This window comes from Aquarana catesbeiana, linkage group LG01, assembly GCF_042186555.1.
Source record: "Aquarana catesbeiana isolate 2022-GZ linkage group LG01, ASM4218655v1, whole genome shotgun sequence".
Lineage (NCBI taxonomy): Eukaryota > Metazoa > Chordata > Amphibia > Anura > Ranidae > Aquarana > Aquarana catesbeiana.
Window position 1 is genome coordinate 822,398,322 of NC_133324.1, and position 19,804 is coordinate 822,418,125.

Sequence of the window (19,804 nt, forward strand, 5' to 3'; positions counted from 1 at the left end):
GTGTTTTGAGTGGCAAGCGTGATTGTTCTCTGACGATCATCATGCACAAGTTGCCAAATGGTTTTGTCATTTTCGGATGTTGAGCTTGTTGAAGCTTGTTGAAGGTCCTGATCTCTCATCGTCTCCCAGTGATGTTCTTTGCCTCTCAAAGGACTCCTTGCAACTTCGCTGTGAACTTGCTGAATCATGCTAAACGTCTCTGGTGTCCGTTTATGAAGCAGTGAAATCTATTCACTGCTTCGTTCTCCGGCATTCACAGTGAAGAATCTTCTCCTCTGCGTGCCAGTTTATGAAGCGGTGTAGATCGCTTCACCTTTGGAGGAGTGAAGTGATCTACAAATGCTTCAAATAGTGGAGAACGTCCCCTGATACTGGAATCTCGTGAGACTTTACGAGATTACAGCACCAGATGTCAGTTTATCAAGCAGTGATAAATTATCACTGCTCAACGGCATGGATTAATGTTAATAAAATAATGTGTCCCCCTACATTATACACATATGTATACACACACACACACACACTATATATACATGTATATACACACACATGATATATATATATATACATATACACATTATATGTATATATGTATAAATATGTATACACATAAATATGACAGGGGGACATGCTTACAGTGTTGGGGGGTCTGAACGAGGCATAAGGAAGTTAAAAATCTTCCTCCTTCCCCCTCAGATCCCCCCAGATTTCCTCTTCACTCCCCGATTCACCACCTCTGAGATGGTGAACCTGGGAGTGTGAATTCTGACACAGATCGCCAGTGAAGCGGTGAGATCACCGCTTCATAAACTGGCCGTTACTGTGTCATTCAATGAGGATTCTCCGCGTGTAGAGATAATCGGCGGGAGAACAAGTTCAAACACTTCTCCCCCCGATTATCACTGTTTCATAAACTGTTTATGGACTGTGATCAGCGGTGATCCTCGGGATCACCGCTGATCACTGCTTCATAAACGGACACCTCTGTGGCAGATTTGCACATTTTAGCAGATGTGGTAGTACATGTAGTCAGAATAGCACCAGTTGCACAGTTCCCAATGTACACAGGACAATGTCTTTTGGCACACTGACTTATGAAAATTGGTGCTCCCTGTGACTGTGCGTGCAGCCTTATGCTGCCATTGGTTGGCATTTTGCAAAACTAGTCTCAAACCTTTTTGATACCACCTCATATATATAGTACAAATATAAGCCAACTGTTAATTGACTGCCAGGATACAGTGGTAATTTTACAATATTGCATAGTGTACATCTCCCATTTTCTATATGCGATTCTTTGCAAAGTCATTAAAGTGTTACTAAACCCAAAACAGTAAAATCAGTCTGTATATGCGGTAACGCATGCTTGTTATACTCACTGTTGAACCTAAGGGATTAATCCTCCGTATTGTAGACAGAGCCTTCGGAGTCACTCTGCACGTGCTCAGTTTGGTGTGTATTGCTAGAGAGCTTTTCTTTTTCTTGGGAGAGTGCATGTGATCGGCACAGGGCCAACAGCACTGTCCAGACAGAGGGTCAGGGGTCCTGCAGCCTCATAGGACAGTCAGAGTAGAATGAAAACTCCTCCTTCAAGCTTTAACCACACACTGATAGAAGTCACAAGACTGCTATATACTGCTGATGTGAAAAGGTATTTAGCAGTTTATATTTACTCAAACTATTGCATTTCCATGTTCTGTGTACTGTGGGAGGTGGGTTTAGCAGCACTTTACTAATTCTCACCTTGACTATTGCAGCTCCCTTCTCATTGGCCTGCCTCTCCATAGGCTATCCCCTCTTCAGTCTATCATGAATGCTGCTGCCAGACTTATCCACCTTACCAACCGCTCAGTGTCTGCCAACCCTCTCCTCCAATCCCTACACTGGCTCCCAATCACCCAGTGAATTAAATTCAAAATAATAACCACAACATACAAAGCCATTCACAACTCTGCCCCAAGCTACATCACCAATCTTGTCTCCAAATATCACCCAAATCATCCTCTCCGCTCTTCTCAAGACCTCCTACTCTCAAGCTCTCTCGTCTCCTCCTCTCATGCTCATGTCCAGGATTTCTCCAGAGCCTCTCCCATCCTCCGGAACTCACTACCTCCATCTATCCGGCTATCCCCTACTCTTGCTACCTTTAGGCGATCCCTGAAAACTCATCTCTTCAGGAAAGCCTATAACGTCTCTAACTAATCTCCTACCACTTCCATCAGCTCATTCCCCACAGTTGCAACCTTTTGTACCACCTACCCCACCCTATGAGATTGTAAGCTCTTCTGAGCAGGGCCCTCTTAATCCTCCTGTATTTTATTGTATTAAAACCGTATTGTCTTCCTTTTATATTGTAAGGCGCTGCTTAAACTGTTGGCGCTATATAAATCCTGTATAATAATAACAATAATAACTTTAAAGCAGAACTTCACTCTCTCAATCGACATGGACTGTTTTTAATACTGATGCTGCTAGCATTAGTAAAAAAAAAAAAAAAAAAAAAAAAAGGAAATGATCATATTTACTCGTTTTAAACTTTTGTTACTTCCTGGTTTCCAGGCCTAGGTAGATGATGTCATACATCCCAGGAGTAATCAGGAGGGGAGGGGAAATTTTCTCAGCTAAGCACAGAGTTAAATGCAGATGGATTCCAGGAAGTAAATGTTACATGAATCATCTGCCCTTACTCAAGATGGCCACGGTCAGAAATGCTAGTGCAGTCTTTACAACTCATGGCACATTAGTGTGACGGTCAATAGGAAGAGTGCTCCTTACACGTGTGGTCATTGGGACGAATTACCCCCTTATAGATAGCTAAAAAGATCAATGGCGTCTGTGGGAACTTATCTGAGAGGCAGAAATTGCTCATTGCTCAAGGAACCCCTAGCAACCTCTGGAGGAACCCTAGTTGAGAAACCATGTGCTAGTGTGTATTTTTCAACGTAATTTCTAAGAAAAATAAAGCATGGTGACATGGGTAGATAGGTGAGTTAGCTTGAATACTAAAAATGAATTAAATAGCATATTGGGTTTGTGGTGCAGTGCAGTGTGGTTCCAATTCAAGGAGACAATAAAAACACATCCTCAGCTGTACTGATCTTTGCTACCTTATTCTTCTTTTAACAAATAAGTTTAGAGACACAATAATAAAATACTACTTAGCAGCAAGAAAACATGCTGAGGCTGTTATCTTACTGTTATATCTTCAACTATTTAGTTATAGATGTCTAAATCTGTGAATATATGTATTAGATCTCTTTTATCCCTCCTTATGGTACAATATAGTGTACAATAAGACAATTGGAGCTTGCCATATGTTTTCTTGTTTTCTTGCAGGAACATTTTGTGAAATAATAAGGCAAACTACCAGAAGTCTTTTTGCCTGTGCATTGTTCAGTAAGGTACAATTGGAATATCAATGAGCAGGATTTTGTCTGCTGGCTAATCTGTCATGTATCGTTTGGCATTTAGTGTCTTCTTTCCTAGCAAAGCTTGCAGTGTGAATTTTTACAATGCAAGAGCTAGTATTATATTTGTTTTAAGGAAATTGATGGTTTATGAGATGGGTATCGTTATCTGTTATAAAATGTAGTAATGATACTATGGGGGTAGCATCTGCTCATGGGCCTTAAGGGTTGTATACGAATCAACTAATCTCTACTTGACTTATACACAGTGACTATATACATTTTTGTAATATTCCATATTTATCTGATTAAAAAGAAATGTAAAAAAATTCTAAGTATTATTTTTTTTGTTTACTGAACATAATCCTAAAAGCAAATATATGGAGGGACACTGCTCATCCCTATAAGGTAATATCACACTTTGCTTAAAAATAACTGTAAGGGTCGGCTTTAAATTTTAATTTGTAGTTAGCATTTTTCCCCTCTGGATTGAACATCCATAATGATTGCAAGCCCAAGGAACTGTATTTTAATCTGTTATCATTGTAGCTTACTGAGATTACATAACATGACCAGATTGTAGCTCCAAGATTGTTTGATTAAAATTATAAGGCTTCATGTGTACTCCATTTCACTGTAATCTGATGATTGTCATTTGACCATAGAAATACAATTGTACAAAGTTATATCGAGCCATTCTAGAACAGAACCAACAAAAATCATGTAAGAGAGTAAAGCCAATGTTTAACATTGCAATGGATGTGTGTGATAAAGTGGATCTGTAATCATACAGGGCGGCTGTTCTGTGACAGCTACCATAGAATCTCAATGAAATCATATTTTTGTATACATTAATATGTCCAAATACGCAAAATGCAGAAAGTAGGACAAGCTGTATTTACATGGGTTGTCAGGTTCAATTTGTATGAATGGATTAACTGATCATATGAAACCCAAAGCATGGCCAACATAGCTGCAACACATTAGGTTCTAGTTTTTTTTTCTACACTTTACATAGCCTATGGCTTACCCACACTGTATATACATATCTAATTGCTGAGATGTACCTGCTGCAGGTGGCCAGGGCCTTTGTGTTCTATGGCATTTCTGTCTTCTGTTGGTCCTTTTGTCCTTTCTTCCTGTTTTCTACATTTATGATATCTCAAAAAATGATGGTCCTCAAGCTATGCCTTGTAAGGCAGGGGTGAGCTAGGCTGGGGGACAGGTCATTTGCGGCTTTGCCCCGTACAAGTAACATATGTATGGTTGGTGAAGTGGAGATACTCCCCCCTTCTGACCTTAATTAGTCATTGATGACCACTGGCCATCATATAGCTAACTACTCCCAGTTCCGACCTGCAATAAGAACGCCTGGCAGAGGGAAGTCTTCCATCATTGACTATCTTTGTGGCTCTGGGATGTTATGTGATCAAATGTGGAGGAATGTAAAGTAGGTCAATGCTGAAAAGATGCAAAATTGTTGTTCATTCAGGGCAGTGAAATGGATTTTTAGTGATGATGTTATGGAATTTTACATAGTATTTTATTTCTGTAAGTCCATATAATTTTCACCAAGCAGAGGTAATTTTGTTCAGTTCATAAATTATTCTTTGTATTGCTCTCCACAAGGACACACAGAAAACAATGGTTTTCTGTGTGCTCAGTTGGTACTTACAAACTGTGGGGCAGAGCAGTATGGAAAAATGCACTGCTCTGCAGCCGTCTTTGTGACCCTGCGTCTGAGCTGCCATGCATAGAAACAAATGCAATGTCAGTTTGTGTCATTCCAATAAAGTTTAGAAAAGAAAGACAAACTCTGCCTTACATTGTAAACACACAAAGCACTGTCCCTCAACTGTGATCATAACTCGCGGAGAAAAACTAAATTTTTTTCTTTGTGGGTATTATATAACCAGATTAATTAAGACAACACTAACTTTGCACTATGGCCACTAATCAAGAGGCTACTTGATCGTGTTTGCTTTTAAGGCTCGATTCACTTTGGTGCGATGCGGGAAACCCTGCAAATCCAGTGTGGGTTCCCGCATAGCACCCAAGTCACAGGCAGTTCACACTGCCCTATTCAAACCGCTGGGAGTGTCAATACAAAGTTACTGAGTTACTGTCACCCCCAGATCGGTTCGCATATCGCAGTGCAAACTGTCAATTCGGACAGGAATCGGATTGCATGGGTGTTCACACCCATGCGATCCAATTCTGGTGTGGACCAAAAAAAGGGTCCTGCACAACTTTGGTCCGAATGCCATGTGAATTCAGCCATACAATCTGTATGGCTGAATTTGCATCGCACAGACATCGCATGTGATTTGCACAGCAGTGCTGTGCAAATCACATGCAATGTCTGACATTGCAGCAGTGTGAACCCAGCCTCAGGCCAAATTTTCAGTCCACCCTTGCTTCAAAGAATTAAAGATGAACTCCAGGATAAGGAAATATTGTCTAAATATAGGAGTCGTGTATTCTTATTCAAATCTTGGTGTACTTTGTGTATTTCTCCCAGATCTGTGCAGTAATCCAGTGTAAAACTTTGTTTCTGTGCAGGAAGTTCCTGTAATAAAAACCGGTCACCACTGCTCTCACTCCTTGTACAGGGTGACTGGTCTTGTCTCCGACTCCTCCTGTAATTTTCTGCAGGTAGCCTGTAATGGGTGGTCCTAGTGTTCCCCTTCCACAGCTCTTCTCTCTGCACAGGCTATGAGCAGCACAGTGATGATGTCACTACCATATTATAGGGCCATATCTGGATTTGCAAATGCAGATTTAGGGGTCTTATATCTATTGTGCCTATTGAGGAATATATTTAAATTAAGATTTCCTGCCTGGAGTTCAGCTTTAAACTTCCTGATCAGCCTACTCTGCTGATACTGCCCAGTAAGAGCCTTCCTGTCCTTTAGAGTTCTCAATCTGCAATCCATATATGTATATCTAAAAATGAAAGCTGTAAAACTCTCCTCCTGTTTCCCTGCTTATGAGACGGCATAACAAAGCTATTTCATCAAAAATGCATGAAACCTGTAAAAGTACAAGACGAGAAATTTCTAAACATTTTTAGAAGCCCATTGAGCATGTTTGGTATCCAGTACTAGGTACGTGATCTACGTGACACAGAGCTGCAGTATATGTATGGTTGGTGGTCCACAAGCAGTTAAAGTGTTACTAAACCTACAACAGTAAAATTAGTCTGTATAAGCAGTAAAACATGCTTGTTATACCAGGGGCGGATCCAGAGTCTAGTCTCGGGAGGGGCACTGCCAGAAAATATATTTTTTTGGGGTACATCTATCGGGGAAAAGGCTGGTGTTGGCGCTTCAATCATCACGGCACCATGGTTGTTATGGTGTCAGGATGATTGAAGCGCATTATTACTATTATTACATTGTTGTAAAAAATTAAATAGTTTAACTCACCATAATGCAGAATCAGTGGAAGCCCCGAGTGTGTCACTTGCCACGTCCCCTGTCACCAGATGCAGATTGTCACTTGCCACGTCGCCTGCCACATGTTGCGGATTGTCTCTTGCCACATCGCCTGTCACCAGATGAAGATTGTCACTTGCCACTTGCTAGGGTGGTCTCTTGTGTCCCAGAGACAGGCAGCAGAGAGATGTTGTAATCCCCATTAGTATAGAATCCCCCTCAGTACAGAGCCCCCATTAGTATAGAATCCCCCCTCAGTGCAGAGCCCCCATTAGTATAGAATCCCCCCTCAGTGCAGAGCCCCCATTAGTATAGAATCCCCCCTCAGTGCAGATCCCCCATTAGTATAGAATCCCCCTTCAGAGCAGAGCCCCCATTAGTATAGAATCCCCCCTCAGTACTGAGCCCCCCATTAGTATAGAATCCCCCCTCAGTACAGAGCCCCCCATTAGTATAGAATCCCCCTCAGTGCAGAGCCCCCCATTAGTATAGAATCCCCCCTCAGTGTAGAGCCCCCATTAGTATAGAACCCCCCCCTCAGTGCAGAACCCCCATTAATATAGAATCCCCCGTCAGTGCAGAACCCCCATTAATAGAGAATCCCCCCTCAGTGTAGAACCCCCATTAATATAGAATCCCCCCCTGCACATGTCAACCCACATATACATGGACGTGTGCTGTGCTGTGCAGTGCACTCATACTTGTTAGTTAGTAAGTTACTGCTGTCTGCTGTATTATTGTAAGGAGGCGCCACTTCAGGCTGTGTCACGCTGTCACCGGCGTCACGTCGGGACCGGGTAGGTCGGCTCTGAGAGACTCGAGTCCGACCTCCGACGTGACGCCGTGACTCACTCACACACTGCAGTGTGACTGACGTCACTCGTTGCTAACGCCAGGGCCGCCTGGCGTCTAGCAACGAGTGCAGGGAAGAGGCTCCACCCACCTCTTTCCTTCAGTGTCAGACAGTGACCGCCGCTGCCCGTACCACACGCGAGTCTCTCTCTCGGCGCCGCTGATCGGCACATGTGAGAGAGAGACTCGGGCCGGCAGCGGAGCGGCAGCCAGGATACAATAACATTCAGAGTGTGCTATTATTTCGGGGGGGGGGCAATTGCCCTGTTGCCCCCCCCTGGATCCGCCCCTGTGTTATACTCACTGTGGAACCTAAGGGGTTACCCTCCGCATTGTGTAAAAAGCCTGTCTCCTCTAAACCTTTCCTCCTTCCACTGTCCCCAATATATTTCCTGATAATACAGAGCCAGGGGACAGGCTGCACATGCTCAGTTTGGTGTGTATTGCTAGAGAGTTGTTTTTTTTTTTCTTGGGAGGGTGCATGTGATCAGCACTGTCCAGATAGAGGGTTAGGGGTCCTGGATCCTGATAGGACAGTCAGTGCAGATGAAAACTCCTCCTACAAGCTTTAACCAGACACTGATAGAAGTTACAAGACTGCTATATACTGCTGATGAGAAAGGGTATTTAGCAGTTTATATTTAGTAAAATAATTCCTTTTGTATGTTCTGTGTACTGTGGGAGACTAGATATAGTGAATGCAGGGTCCTGGGTTTAGGAACACTTTAGGGAAAAGCTTTCCTTCTTACAGAAACTGTTGCTAAAGAAGAATAATGAGCTCATAACTCACTGCTTAATCAACATAAAACCTGTGCTCCAGTCTTTCCTCCAAGACCCAGTAATTGTCCCACTGGATGCTGCAATCATCCCTCTTACATTGCATAGAGAGGGAGAAGTAGGCTGTCAATCAATATCCACACCTTTTCTTCTCATACAAGTCATTTTTCACTGCTTTCTGCCAGTCACTAGGCAAATGTCAGCCGCCAAGGGGGGTAGTCGTAGACAGAGATGAAGGCTTAGCTGTTGACTTTTGACAAAAAAAGTTGACATTTTTTTAAAGAAATCTTTTTTTATCATTAACGATTTTTATTGGAATTTTTTTTTTTTTAAAGAAAAGCACAGAGATGCATGCACTGTGTACATACGATATTTTGTATGCATGGCACACTGAAAAAGAACAATTCAATAAACATTATCAAAATAAAGGAAGAGACATCAACAATAGTAGAGGTGCAACATTGAGGGCTACTAATGTGGGTAGGGTTGCCACCTGTTTGGGATTCACCCAGACAGTTCGGGTTTGGAATCATGTGTCCAGGTTTCAGACTGTCTGAGACCCGGACACATTATTCAGATTGGACTAAGTCTCCCCCCTTCTCTCTCCTGCCTCTAAGTTAGTACGCTAAGGTAAATCAGGGTTCTCAGAGCACTCATTACATCAGAGCTCCCCTTTACACCAGAGGCCACAGTGCTCCCCTTTACATCAGAATCATCTTTGTACATCAGAGCATCCCTTATGTTAGAGTCCCCAGTGTTCTCCCTTACATCAGAGTCTGCAGAGTGCCCCCTTACAGTGAAAAGGAACTCTGCCAGTTCAGATGTAAAGGGGAGCTCTGCAGATTCAGATGTAAAAGGGGAACTCTGGGGAATCTTGTGATTAACTTCATATGATTAGAAATGTTATTTAATAGCAACATCTATGCATTGTTTATCTATGCATACTATAAAAAAAAATTGCTTTGCGACGCCGAAGTGTTCGGGTTTCACCTGAAAAAAAGGTGGCAACCCTAAATGTGGGCCATGTAAAATGGGTAATCACCACTCAAAGTTAGCAGTGTAATGTTGACATTTTTATATCAGCAACATTGCTCTTTAGTTTGCCTTGGATGTTTGGGAACAAATACAAAGAATGTATTTGAAACAGCTGATGGAGGGGAATTATGGAGGTACTGCTAAATGGTCAGTAGAAAGGTTCACTTTAAAAAATGGATATAGTAGAAATTCAGTCTGCGCTACTGCCAATTTTCAACACACAAAATCTTTGCAGAAATAACGGCAGTTGGAGCCAAACATAGGACAGGGTGAAGTGATTACTGTATACTCACTAGTACATATATTTTATATTAATAGTGCATGTATTTTGTGCGCTGTTGCTGCTTTTGTCAGTGTTATAAAAGCGTTGGGTTAAAGTGTTACATACTGCCGTTTGAACTTGTCTCCTCTTAATATAACACATTTCACTTCAACATAATGCACAGTTACAAATGATTTGCTAAAGACGTGATTTGTCAAGCTGTGATCAAAGTGCTGCAGCTCTGATCAGAAAACACGTCACGGTCTGATATTAATGTAGACGCTTGCTGCCACATTAGTATTTTAGTCTCGTGACAAGTCTTTTGTGTTGGAAAACATCCATACCTTATATAGAAATGAAAATTGTCATCACAGTTCACGCTGAACACCATGAGCCTGTCCAGGCTGCGGCATCAGCTGGATACCTAACAAGACAAGAGAGAAAAAACACCAGTTACATCTTTCTCCAGGAAAAACGTCAACATACATCTAAAAATGTGATATAAATAAGTACTGTATTCAGAGCTAATAGCTGCTGCTTTGATATTTTGCAACTGGTGAACATGTGTTAACTGTAAAGAGATCCTTTTTGAATATGTCTCATAAATCATATGACAGTAAAGGACTCTGTTTGTTATTAGCCTGTTATTAGCCCAGCTTGGGTTCTTTTGCAGGGCCCCGCTGTGCGCAGATGATTTCATTGTACAACCCCAATTCCAAAAAAGTTGGGACGCTGTGTAAAATCTACAGTGCCTTGAAAAAGTATTCATACAAATTTTGTCATGTTACAACCAAAAAACGTAAATGTATTTTATTGGGATTTATGTGATAGACCAACACAAAGTGGCAAATAATTGTGTAGTGAAAGGAAAATGATAAATGGTTTTCAATTTTTTTTTTACAAATAAATATGTGAAAAGTGTGGCGTGCATTTATATTCAGCCCCCTTTACTCTGATACCCCTAACTAAAATCTAGTAGAATCAATTGCCTTCAGAAGTCACCTAATTAGTAAATATTGTACACCTGTGTGTAATTTAATCTCAGTATAAATACAGCTGTTCTGTGAAGCCTTCAGAGGTTTGTTAGAGAACCTTAGTGAACAAACCACATCATGAAGGTTGTAAAAGTTATGGAGAAGTTTAAAGCCTGGTTAGGTTATAGAAAAATATCCAAAAGCTTTGAACATCTCACGGAGCACTGTTCAATCCACCATCCGAAAATGGAAAGAGTATGGCACAATTGCAAACCTACCAAGACATGGCTGTTCACCTAAACTGACAGGCCGGGCAAGGAGAGCATTAATCAGAGAAGCATCCAAGAGGCCCATGGTAACTCTGTAGGAGCTGCAGAGATCCACAGCTCAAGTGGGAGAATCTGTCCACAGGACAACTAGTAGTCGTGCACCCCACAAATCTGGTCTTTATGGAAGAGTGGCCAGAAGAAAGCCATAAGAAGTCCCTTTTGCAGTTTGCGAGAAGCCATGTGGGGGACACAGCAAACATGTGGAAGATGGTGCTTTGGTCAGATGAGACCAGAATTTAACTTTTTGGCCTAAAAGCAAAACGCCATGTGGGGCAGAAAACTAACACTGCACATCACACTGAACACACCATCCCTACTGTGAAACATGGTGGTGGCAGCATCATGTTGTGGGAATGCTTTTCTTCAGGAGGGAGATGGAAGCTGGTCAGAGTTGATGGGAAGATGGATGGAGCCAAGTACAGGGAAATCTTATGCCACGTACACACGACAGGCATACAGACGATCGGTTTTCCCAATAGGAATTGGGTCAGTCGGAAATATGTTCCATTTCTAGGTCCGTCAGATTTTTCGGAAAAAAAAGTCTGATGAGGCCTACACACGATCGGTATATATGATGAAAAGCTTCCGTCTGACTTTTTCTGTCGGACATTCCGCTCGTGTGTACGCGGCATTAGAAGAAAACCTGTTGGAGTCTGCAAAAGACTTGAGACTGGGGTGGAGGTTCACCTTCCAGTAGGACAACGACCCTAAACATACAGCCAGAGCTACAATGGATTGGTTTAGATCAAAGTATATTCATGTGTCAGAATGGCCCAGTCAACGTCCAGACCTAAATCCAATTGAGAATCTGTGACAAGACTTGAAAATTGCTGTTCCCAGACGCTCTCCATCCAATCTGACAGAGCTTGAGCTATTTTGCAAAGAAGAATGGGCAAAAATGTCACTCTCTAAATGTGCAAAGCTGGTAGAGACATCCCCTAAAAGACTTGCAGCTGTAATTGTAGCTAAAGGTGGTTCTACAAAATATTAACCAGGGGGCTAAATACAAATGCACGCCACACTTTTCATATATTTATTTATAAAAAAAATTAAAAAAACATTTATTATTTTCCTTCAACTTCACAATTATGTGCTACCTTGTATTGGTCACATAAAATCCCAATAAAATACATTTACATTTTTGGTTGTAACATGACAAAATGTGGAAAATTTCAAGGGGTTTGAATACTTTTTCAAGGCACTGTACATAAAAACAGAATGCAATGATTTTCAAATTGCATAAACCCATATTTTATTCATAATATAAAATAGAAAACATATGAAATGTGTAAACTGAGAAAATGGACCATTTTAACCTCCCTGGCGGTATTCCCAAGTCTGGCTCGGGGTGGATTTTCAGTACCAAAAGCGGTAACCCCGAGCCAGACTCGAGATCGCATTGCAGGATCCATGTAGAGGTTACTTACCTTGACCCCTGGATCCTGTGATGTCTCCCCGCTGTGATCTGCGAGCTGCTGTGTCTCGCTCCATTCACAGTGCTGATCCCCTCTCCATGCGAGCGTTGCGACGCACAGGGACGGAGTTCGGCGCCAAATTCAAAAAGTAAAAAACACATTATAGATACAGTGTACTGTAATCTTACAGATTGCAGTACTGTATCAAATAATTACACATCCTCTTGTCCCTAGTGGTTTGTCCAGTGTCCTGCATGCAGTTTTATATTATATATACAGTTCTTTCTGCCGGGAAACTGGAGATTGTCCATAGCAACCAAAAAATGTCAGTTTACGGCAAAAGTGCTTTTAGACCAGCTAGAAAACAGCGATAATAAATTAGAATCACTCGCAGAATTGAGCAATAGTGATTTGTGGGGAAATTCGTCATCAAACACTAAAAGTAATGACAGCGACAATTCTGCAACTGAGAAAATTTCAGTGTTTTTCATTAGATTACATTATTGAATCATTTTTATTATAATTATGTTATTATTTGTTATAATTATTTATAGTTATTTATTATATTATAATTTTTTATTTCGTTTTTCAAACTTTATCATACCTGGGATGTCTACTAGACTCTTGTTTGGACATATTTAAGTGTGTTATTCCTAAGAATTACAGGCCTACAATATAAAACACCAAATTTCTGTGCAAAATAATTGTACCGCTTTCAGCATCAAAAATCTGAAATAATCATACTGCCAGGGAGGTTAAGAAAAAAAAAAGGTAATTTTGAAATTGATGGCAGCAACACGTCTCAAAAAAGTTGGGGCAGGGCCATTTTTACCATGGTGTAGCATCCCCTCTTCTTTTAACAACACTCTGTAAACATCTGGGAACTGAGCAGACCAGTTGCTGGAGTTTTGGGAGAGGAACGTTGTCCCATTCTTGCCTGAGCATATGCTGCTCTAAAACCTGGATATATCTTTCAGCATTGATGGCGCCTTTCCAGAGGTACAAGCTGTCCATTCCATACGCACTAATGCATCCCTATACCTTCAGAAATGCAGGTTTTGGAACTGAGTGCTGATAACAAGCCAGATGGTTTCTCTTTTCTTTAGTCCGGAGGACACGACATCCATGGTTTCCAAAAAGAATATAAACTATGGGTTTATGAGATTTGCCAATCATTGCATTGTTTTTATGTAGATTTTACACAGCAATATAACTATTTTGGAATTGAGGTTGTAGGATTTACCTGATTTACAGGAGTGCTAGGCACTCTTGTGGGGAAACTATGGCCTTTGGTGCTATGCATCTTTGTCTTGGGGCAAGTTGGGTCAGGCCTGACTTGACTGAGAACAGTAGATTTGCTACAACAAAAACAAAAATGGAATATATTGCAGCTTACCAGTTCTTAGGTGTGATGGTTGCAATCGTTTTTCTTTTTTTTTAAGAACTTTTTCCCTTTATTTTCACCTGGTGATTTCGCCAGTAAGTCTGGCCAGGCAAAGTGTCCGTTCACTTCTATTTTCTAAATTATTAATAGTTAAAAAAATTTTTGTTTGCTTTGTTCGTTAATATTATAACATATATTTACACGTTTTGCATTGAAAAAAGCGCAAAATGAAAAAAAAATGTATTTCATCTGTAACGCTTTGTACCATTGCTGACAGCTGAAGTGTAAACAAAACAGTTACGGTAGGTATTGTTAATTGGTATCGACGAGTACTAAAAGAAAAAGTATCCGTACTCGTACTTGTAAAAAGAATGGTATCGCTGCATCCCTAGTATCAATATTTACAATTCCATGATCCTTTTTTGAATTTGTTGTTTTCTGGTTTTGTTTTGTTTTTCATAACTTGCATCCAGTGTCCTTTAGTTGTTCAAACAGCAAACAAAACATTGTGAGCATTTACTTCCGTACTGTCACACATTTATCCAAGATGTCGAAAAAAAAAATAAAGAGGAAAAGTATTTATTTTACTAGGAAATAGTTTATTTTGTTTCATGTGATGATATAACATGTAGAAAAAACACCTGACAATCACAATGAGATGTCTACTGCTTTTTGGAAAGACATAAAAGGACAAGCTAGGAAAACACTTTTATGAAGAAAGGAAATAGTCCCAAAATGGAATATGTAGTATAAACAATGGGGTTGATTTACTAAACGAATAAAGAATCAAGTCAATCTTGTTTCTTGTTTTCTTCGCACATGGCGGGGTATTCAAAGTGAACAGTTTTTTATTAAGTAAAATGAATATCTTCGACTCCTTAACTATATCAAGGCCAAGGTGTATTTCATATGACAAAGTGGGTAGTGTTGTTTTGCTGTAAGTCATAGCAGCCAATCAGGAATGAGCAGACTAGGGCTAATGGAACTTGGTCCATTCATCCTCCATCATATTGATGGAAAGTAAAAGATTGAACACAGTGCACAGTAGCATCACATAAAGAACAAATGTAATATATGCAATAATATTTCCTCACTGATTTTGACCCTCCAGAGAAGGGAAAAAATATCACTAAAACCACAGCATGATGTTCTTTACTGTGAATACTCTCATGTCTCTGTTCATGGAGTCTCTGAGACTGGAGGGACAAGGGATCATTTTTTTATATACAGAACTGTTGTTTTTGAACCATAGTAATGATAACTTTGACTCTGACTTCTGCTAAAAAGCATGGAAGGAAGATGTGGTAATACTTGTGTGACCACAACATAAAGAATACCTGCGCTGAGAGAATTACACAGGCTGCCATTGTTGTGCTCTAACTCTATGTACTCGTATTCCTGTGTCTTTTTAACCACTTCAATCCAGGGCACTTATACACCTTCCTGCCCAGACCAATTTTCAGCTTTCAGTGCTGTTGTATTTTGAATGACAATTGGGCGGTCATCCATCACTGTACCCAAACTACATTTTTATCATTTTGTTCCCATAAATAGAGCATTCTTTTGGTGGTATTTGATCAACTCTGGGATTTTTATTTTCTGCTAAACAAATAAAAAAAAGACCAAAAATTTTGAAAAAAAATGTTTTTTTTTTGTTTCTGTTACAAAACTTTGTAAATAAATAAGTTTTCTCCTTCCCTGATGGGCACTGACGGGGCTGCACTGATGGGCACTGATAAGGCGGCACTGATGGGCACCGATGACGTGGCACCATTGAGGTGGCACTGATGAGGTGGCACTGATGATGAGCACTAATATGCGGAACTCATGGGGCACTGATAGGCGGCACTGATAGGTGGCACTGATATGCAGCACTGATGGGTACACATAGGTGGCACTGATGGGCACTGTAAGGTGGCACAGATGGGCACTGATAGGTGGCAGAGATGGGCATTGATAGGTGGCACAGATGGGCATGGATGGGCACTGATAGGTGGCACTAATGTACAGTAATTGATGGTATGGATGGATGCCAATCAGTGCCAAACAATAATGCCTGCCAATCAGTGATGCCAATTGTGGGCACTGATTGTCATCCATTGTGGGCACTGATTTGAATCCATTGTGGGCACTGATTGCATCCCTGGTGGTCTAGGGTGGCATACCTGGTGGTGACATCCGTGGTGGTCCTAATGGCATCCCTGGTGGTCCTAGTGGTGTCCCTGGTGGTCCAGTGTGGTCATCCTCAGGGGGGGCTGCGCTGATAATCAATCAGCACAGACCCCCCTGTGAGAGGAGAGGAGCAGCCGATCGTCTCTCCTCTACTCGCGTCTGACAGACGCGAGTGAGGAAAAGCCGATCAACGGCTCTTCCTGTTTACACTGTGATCAGCCGTGATTGGACACGGCTGATCACGTGGTAAAGAGTCTCTGTCAGAGACTCTTTACTGAGATCGGTGTAAAGGTGTGTCAGACTGACACACCGCACCCCGATCGCCGCGATGCGCGCTCCCGTTGCAGCTGTTATCCTGCTGGACATCATATGACATCCGGTCAGGCTATTGAAACCACTTTGCCGCCGTCATTTTGCTATATGGCAGGCGGCAAGTGGTTAAAGCCCCGTACACATGGGCAGAATCTGCGACATCGGCCCGTGTGTATGCCAGCCAGTCCGACAGAAGGCGGACAAATATCCAGCTTCTGACATAAGAGCATGCTGGAAAACTAGCAGCCAACCAGCTTGAAGCGGGGGCCCGTCACTTCCGGCTCCAGTGAAGCTATCCTTTCCTGTACACGCTGTACACACTAGTGCCGGTATCCAGGCACTACATGTGCGTGTAAAACCATTTCTTGTACAGGCATACCCCGCTTTAAGTACACTCACTTTACATACATTTGTGAGTACGGACATACCTGCGAGTGTACGTAAAGTGGCTTGCAAGTACAGACATTCCCGCACCGCACAGCCGCAGTATGGCCTGGAAGAGGCGGAGCTGCCACCTGTAGTTGTCTCTATTACTAGAGGCCGCAAGTGAAGAGGCAAAGTCCCGTCAGCCAGCCCAGTTGCCTGCCAGCCAGCCCAGAGTTGCCTCCCCAGCCATGCCAGCCATCCAGCCCAGAGTTGCCCCCCCAGCCATGTCCGCCAGCCACCCCAGAGTTGCCCCCCCCAGCCATGTCCGCCAGCCAGCCCAGAGTTGCCCCCCCCCCAGCCATGTCCGCCAGCCAGCCCAGAGTTGCCCCCCCCAGCCATGTCCGCCAGCCAGCCCAGAGTTGCTGCCTAAACATAAGTGGATTACTGTACAGTACTATAAACTTCACTCCCTATACCCCCACTACAGCCCATGGCCCTCCACTATAGGCCCTGATCCCCCCACTACAGCCCCTGACCCCCCAGAAGTGAAAAAAGGGATTGCTTCGCTTTAAGTACATTTTCGTTTTACATACATGCTCTGGTCCCATTGTGCACTTAAAAGTGGTGTATGCCTGTATTTTAAACCATTGTTTTAATAAATACTACACGATCAAACCTTTCATCCTGTCTCCAGTTGAGTCACTCTGTATATGACCACCATTTAAAAATCAGAGATCATTAAATCTGAGCCTTACATCAGGGGAATCCCAGCCTTTGATGGAAAAAGCGCTTTTTGACCTACCTGTAATAAGGGGTTAAACATTTCTGGTGAGTGTACATTTACACTTTGGGAACAAGTGGTGAAGATTACAGGAATTTGATGTTGAGAAGAAACATTGGTGTTTGCTGGCTTACTTGTGCATCATCTTTAGAAGAGGCTTCCTTCTGGGACGACAGCCATACAAACCAATTTGATGCAGTGTGTGGCGTATGGTCTGAGCACTGACAGGTGACCCCCCCACCCCTTCAACCTCTGCAGCAATGCTGGCAGCACTCATACGTTTATTTCCCAAAGACAACCTCTGGATATGACACTGAGCACGTGCACTCAACTTCTTTGGTCGACCATGGCGAGGCGTCTTCTGAGTGGAATCTGTCCTATTAAACCACTGTATGGTCTTGGCCACCGTGCTGAAGCTCAGTTTCCAGGTCTTGTCAATCTCCTTATAGCCTAGGTCATCTTTATGTAGAGCAACAATTCTTTTTTTCAGATCATCAGAGAGTTCTTTGCCATGAGGTGCCATGTTAAACTTCCAGTGACCAGTATGAGAGAGTGAGAGCGATAACACCAAATTTAACACACCTGCTCCTCATTCACACCTGAGACTCTGGGGGTTATTTATGAAAGGCAAATCCACTTTGCACTGCAAGTGCACTTGGAAGTGCAGTCACTGTAGATTGTGGGGGAGCATGCAAGGAAAATAAAAACCAGCATTTTTGTTTGTACACGAGATGATAGAAATCAGCAGAGCTTCTTCCCCTCAGATCTACAGCGACTGCACTTGTAGTGCAAAGTGGATTTGCCTTTAGTAAATCAACCTCATTGCAACTCTAACGAGTCACATGACACCGGGGAGGTAAAATGGCTACGTGGGTCCAACTTGGACGTTTTCACTTAGGGGTGTACTCACTTTTGTTGCCAGCGATTTAGACATTAATGGCTGTGTGTTGAGTTATTTTGAGGGGACAGCAAATTTACACTGTTATACAAGCTGTACACTCACTACTTTACATTGTAGCAAAGTGTCATTTCTTCAGTGTTGTCCATGAAAAGATGTAATAAAATATTTACAAAAATGTGAGGGGTGTACTCACTTTTGTGAGATACTGTATGTGTGGGTGAGGTTTCAGAAAAAGGCCAGTGCTGGAACCACAGAACACACGGATGAGCATTGTTGCAGGCTAAAATACAGGGCCTCCCAGAAGATACCTATACCAGTAGTAAGGATTTAGTTAGCTAATAACCAGATATAGAATTTGAGTGGCAGACTGAAAATATATCATACTTGACAGGTATATATACTGTATGAAAACATTTTGTGTATCATTAAATGCACCTTTAAATAACTTGCTTCCATATACCTTTCTGGTGTTGTATATATACTTGATTGTTCGTCTGAACTCTAACCACTAAAGCAGAATATTCTTCTTTCTTACAGGTGTAAAGGTGCATCACACTATGGCCTTACCAAAGAGCGCAAAAGACGTTCACAAGATGGTTCCCCAGACTGCAGCTCTTCATTAGACTTGACCATAGCAGCAGTGTCGCCTGAACTATCAGCTGCTTCCGCAGCTGCAGCCTTAGTAAATGATGAAGCAGGTCAGGACAACCCTGTATATAGCTCCCCCACAGGAGACAGCCATCTGGGATGCGGATCTGAAGAACACTTCAGAATAAACCAGAATAGGAGTAAGTCATGGTCACCTTTCTTGAGCTTTATTGCTTTTAATGTCAAAGCTATCACAGCTGCCATGTCCTATTAACATTTATTTACAATGCTATTAATTATGGTTTTTAAATGAGACCTGCTTCATATCAAAGATGTCTTAAAGGAAATGTTCGCTATTTGCAAATATTTCTCGATTTGTATTTGAATTTGATCAGATTGATGTAAATAATCACATCTATGTGTGTTAATGTTTTTAAAAACCTTGTTTCTATAAATAGTGTGCAATTATTTATGTACATGAGAGCAGCCATGATGTTCCATTACATATGCAGGCTGTGCTTCCTGCTAGCACTGCATACTATTCTTCCTTCTCACTATGTAAGTCTATGTGTTTGATTTACTAAAACTGGAGAGTCCAAATCTGTTTGGCTTTGACAAAAAACCTAGAAGCTGATTGGTTTCTATGCAAAGCTGCATCAGATTTTGGACTCTTCAGTTTTAGTAAATTAACCATTATGGGTCTATTTATAAATGTTTTTACCAAGGATTCAAACATTTTCTCATGTGTATCCAATTATCAAAATGTATGCATCCTAGGTGAAAGTTGTGTGAATCTTCGGTGAAAACATCGC

General features: G+C 41.8%; 1 protein-coding gene across 3 annotated transcripts in view; it reads left to right on the forward strand.

Moving 5' to 3' along the window:
- The window catches only part of LNX1 (ligand of numb-protein X 1), a 301,385-nt gene that overhangs the window by 140,965 nt on the left and 140,616 nt on the right, over positions 1–19,804 (forward strand). For all 3 annotated transcript variants that reach the window (XM_073608441.1, XM_073608442.1, XM_073608443.1), the window contains one exon: positions 18,942–19,192. In XM_073608441.1, the coding sequence (XP_073464542.1) occupies positions 18,942–19,192 (251 nt within the window). The remainder of the gene's footprint in view (positions 1–18,941; positions 19,193–19,804) is intronic.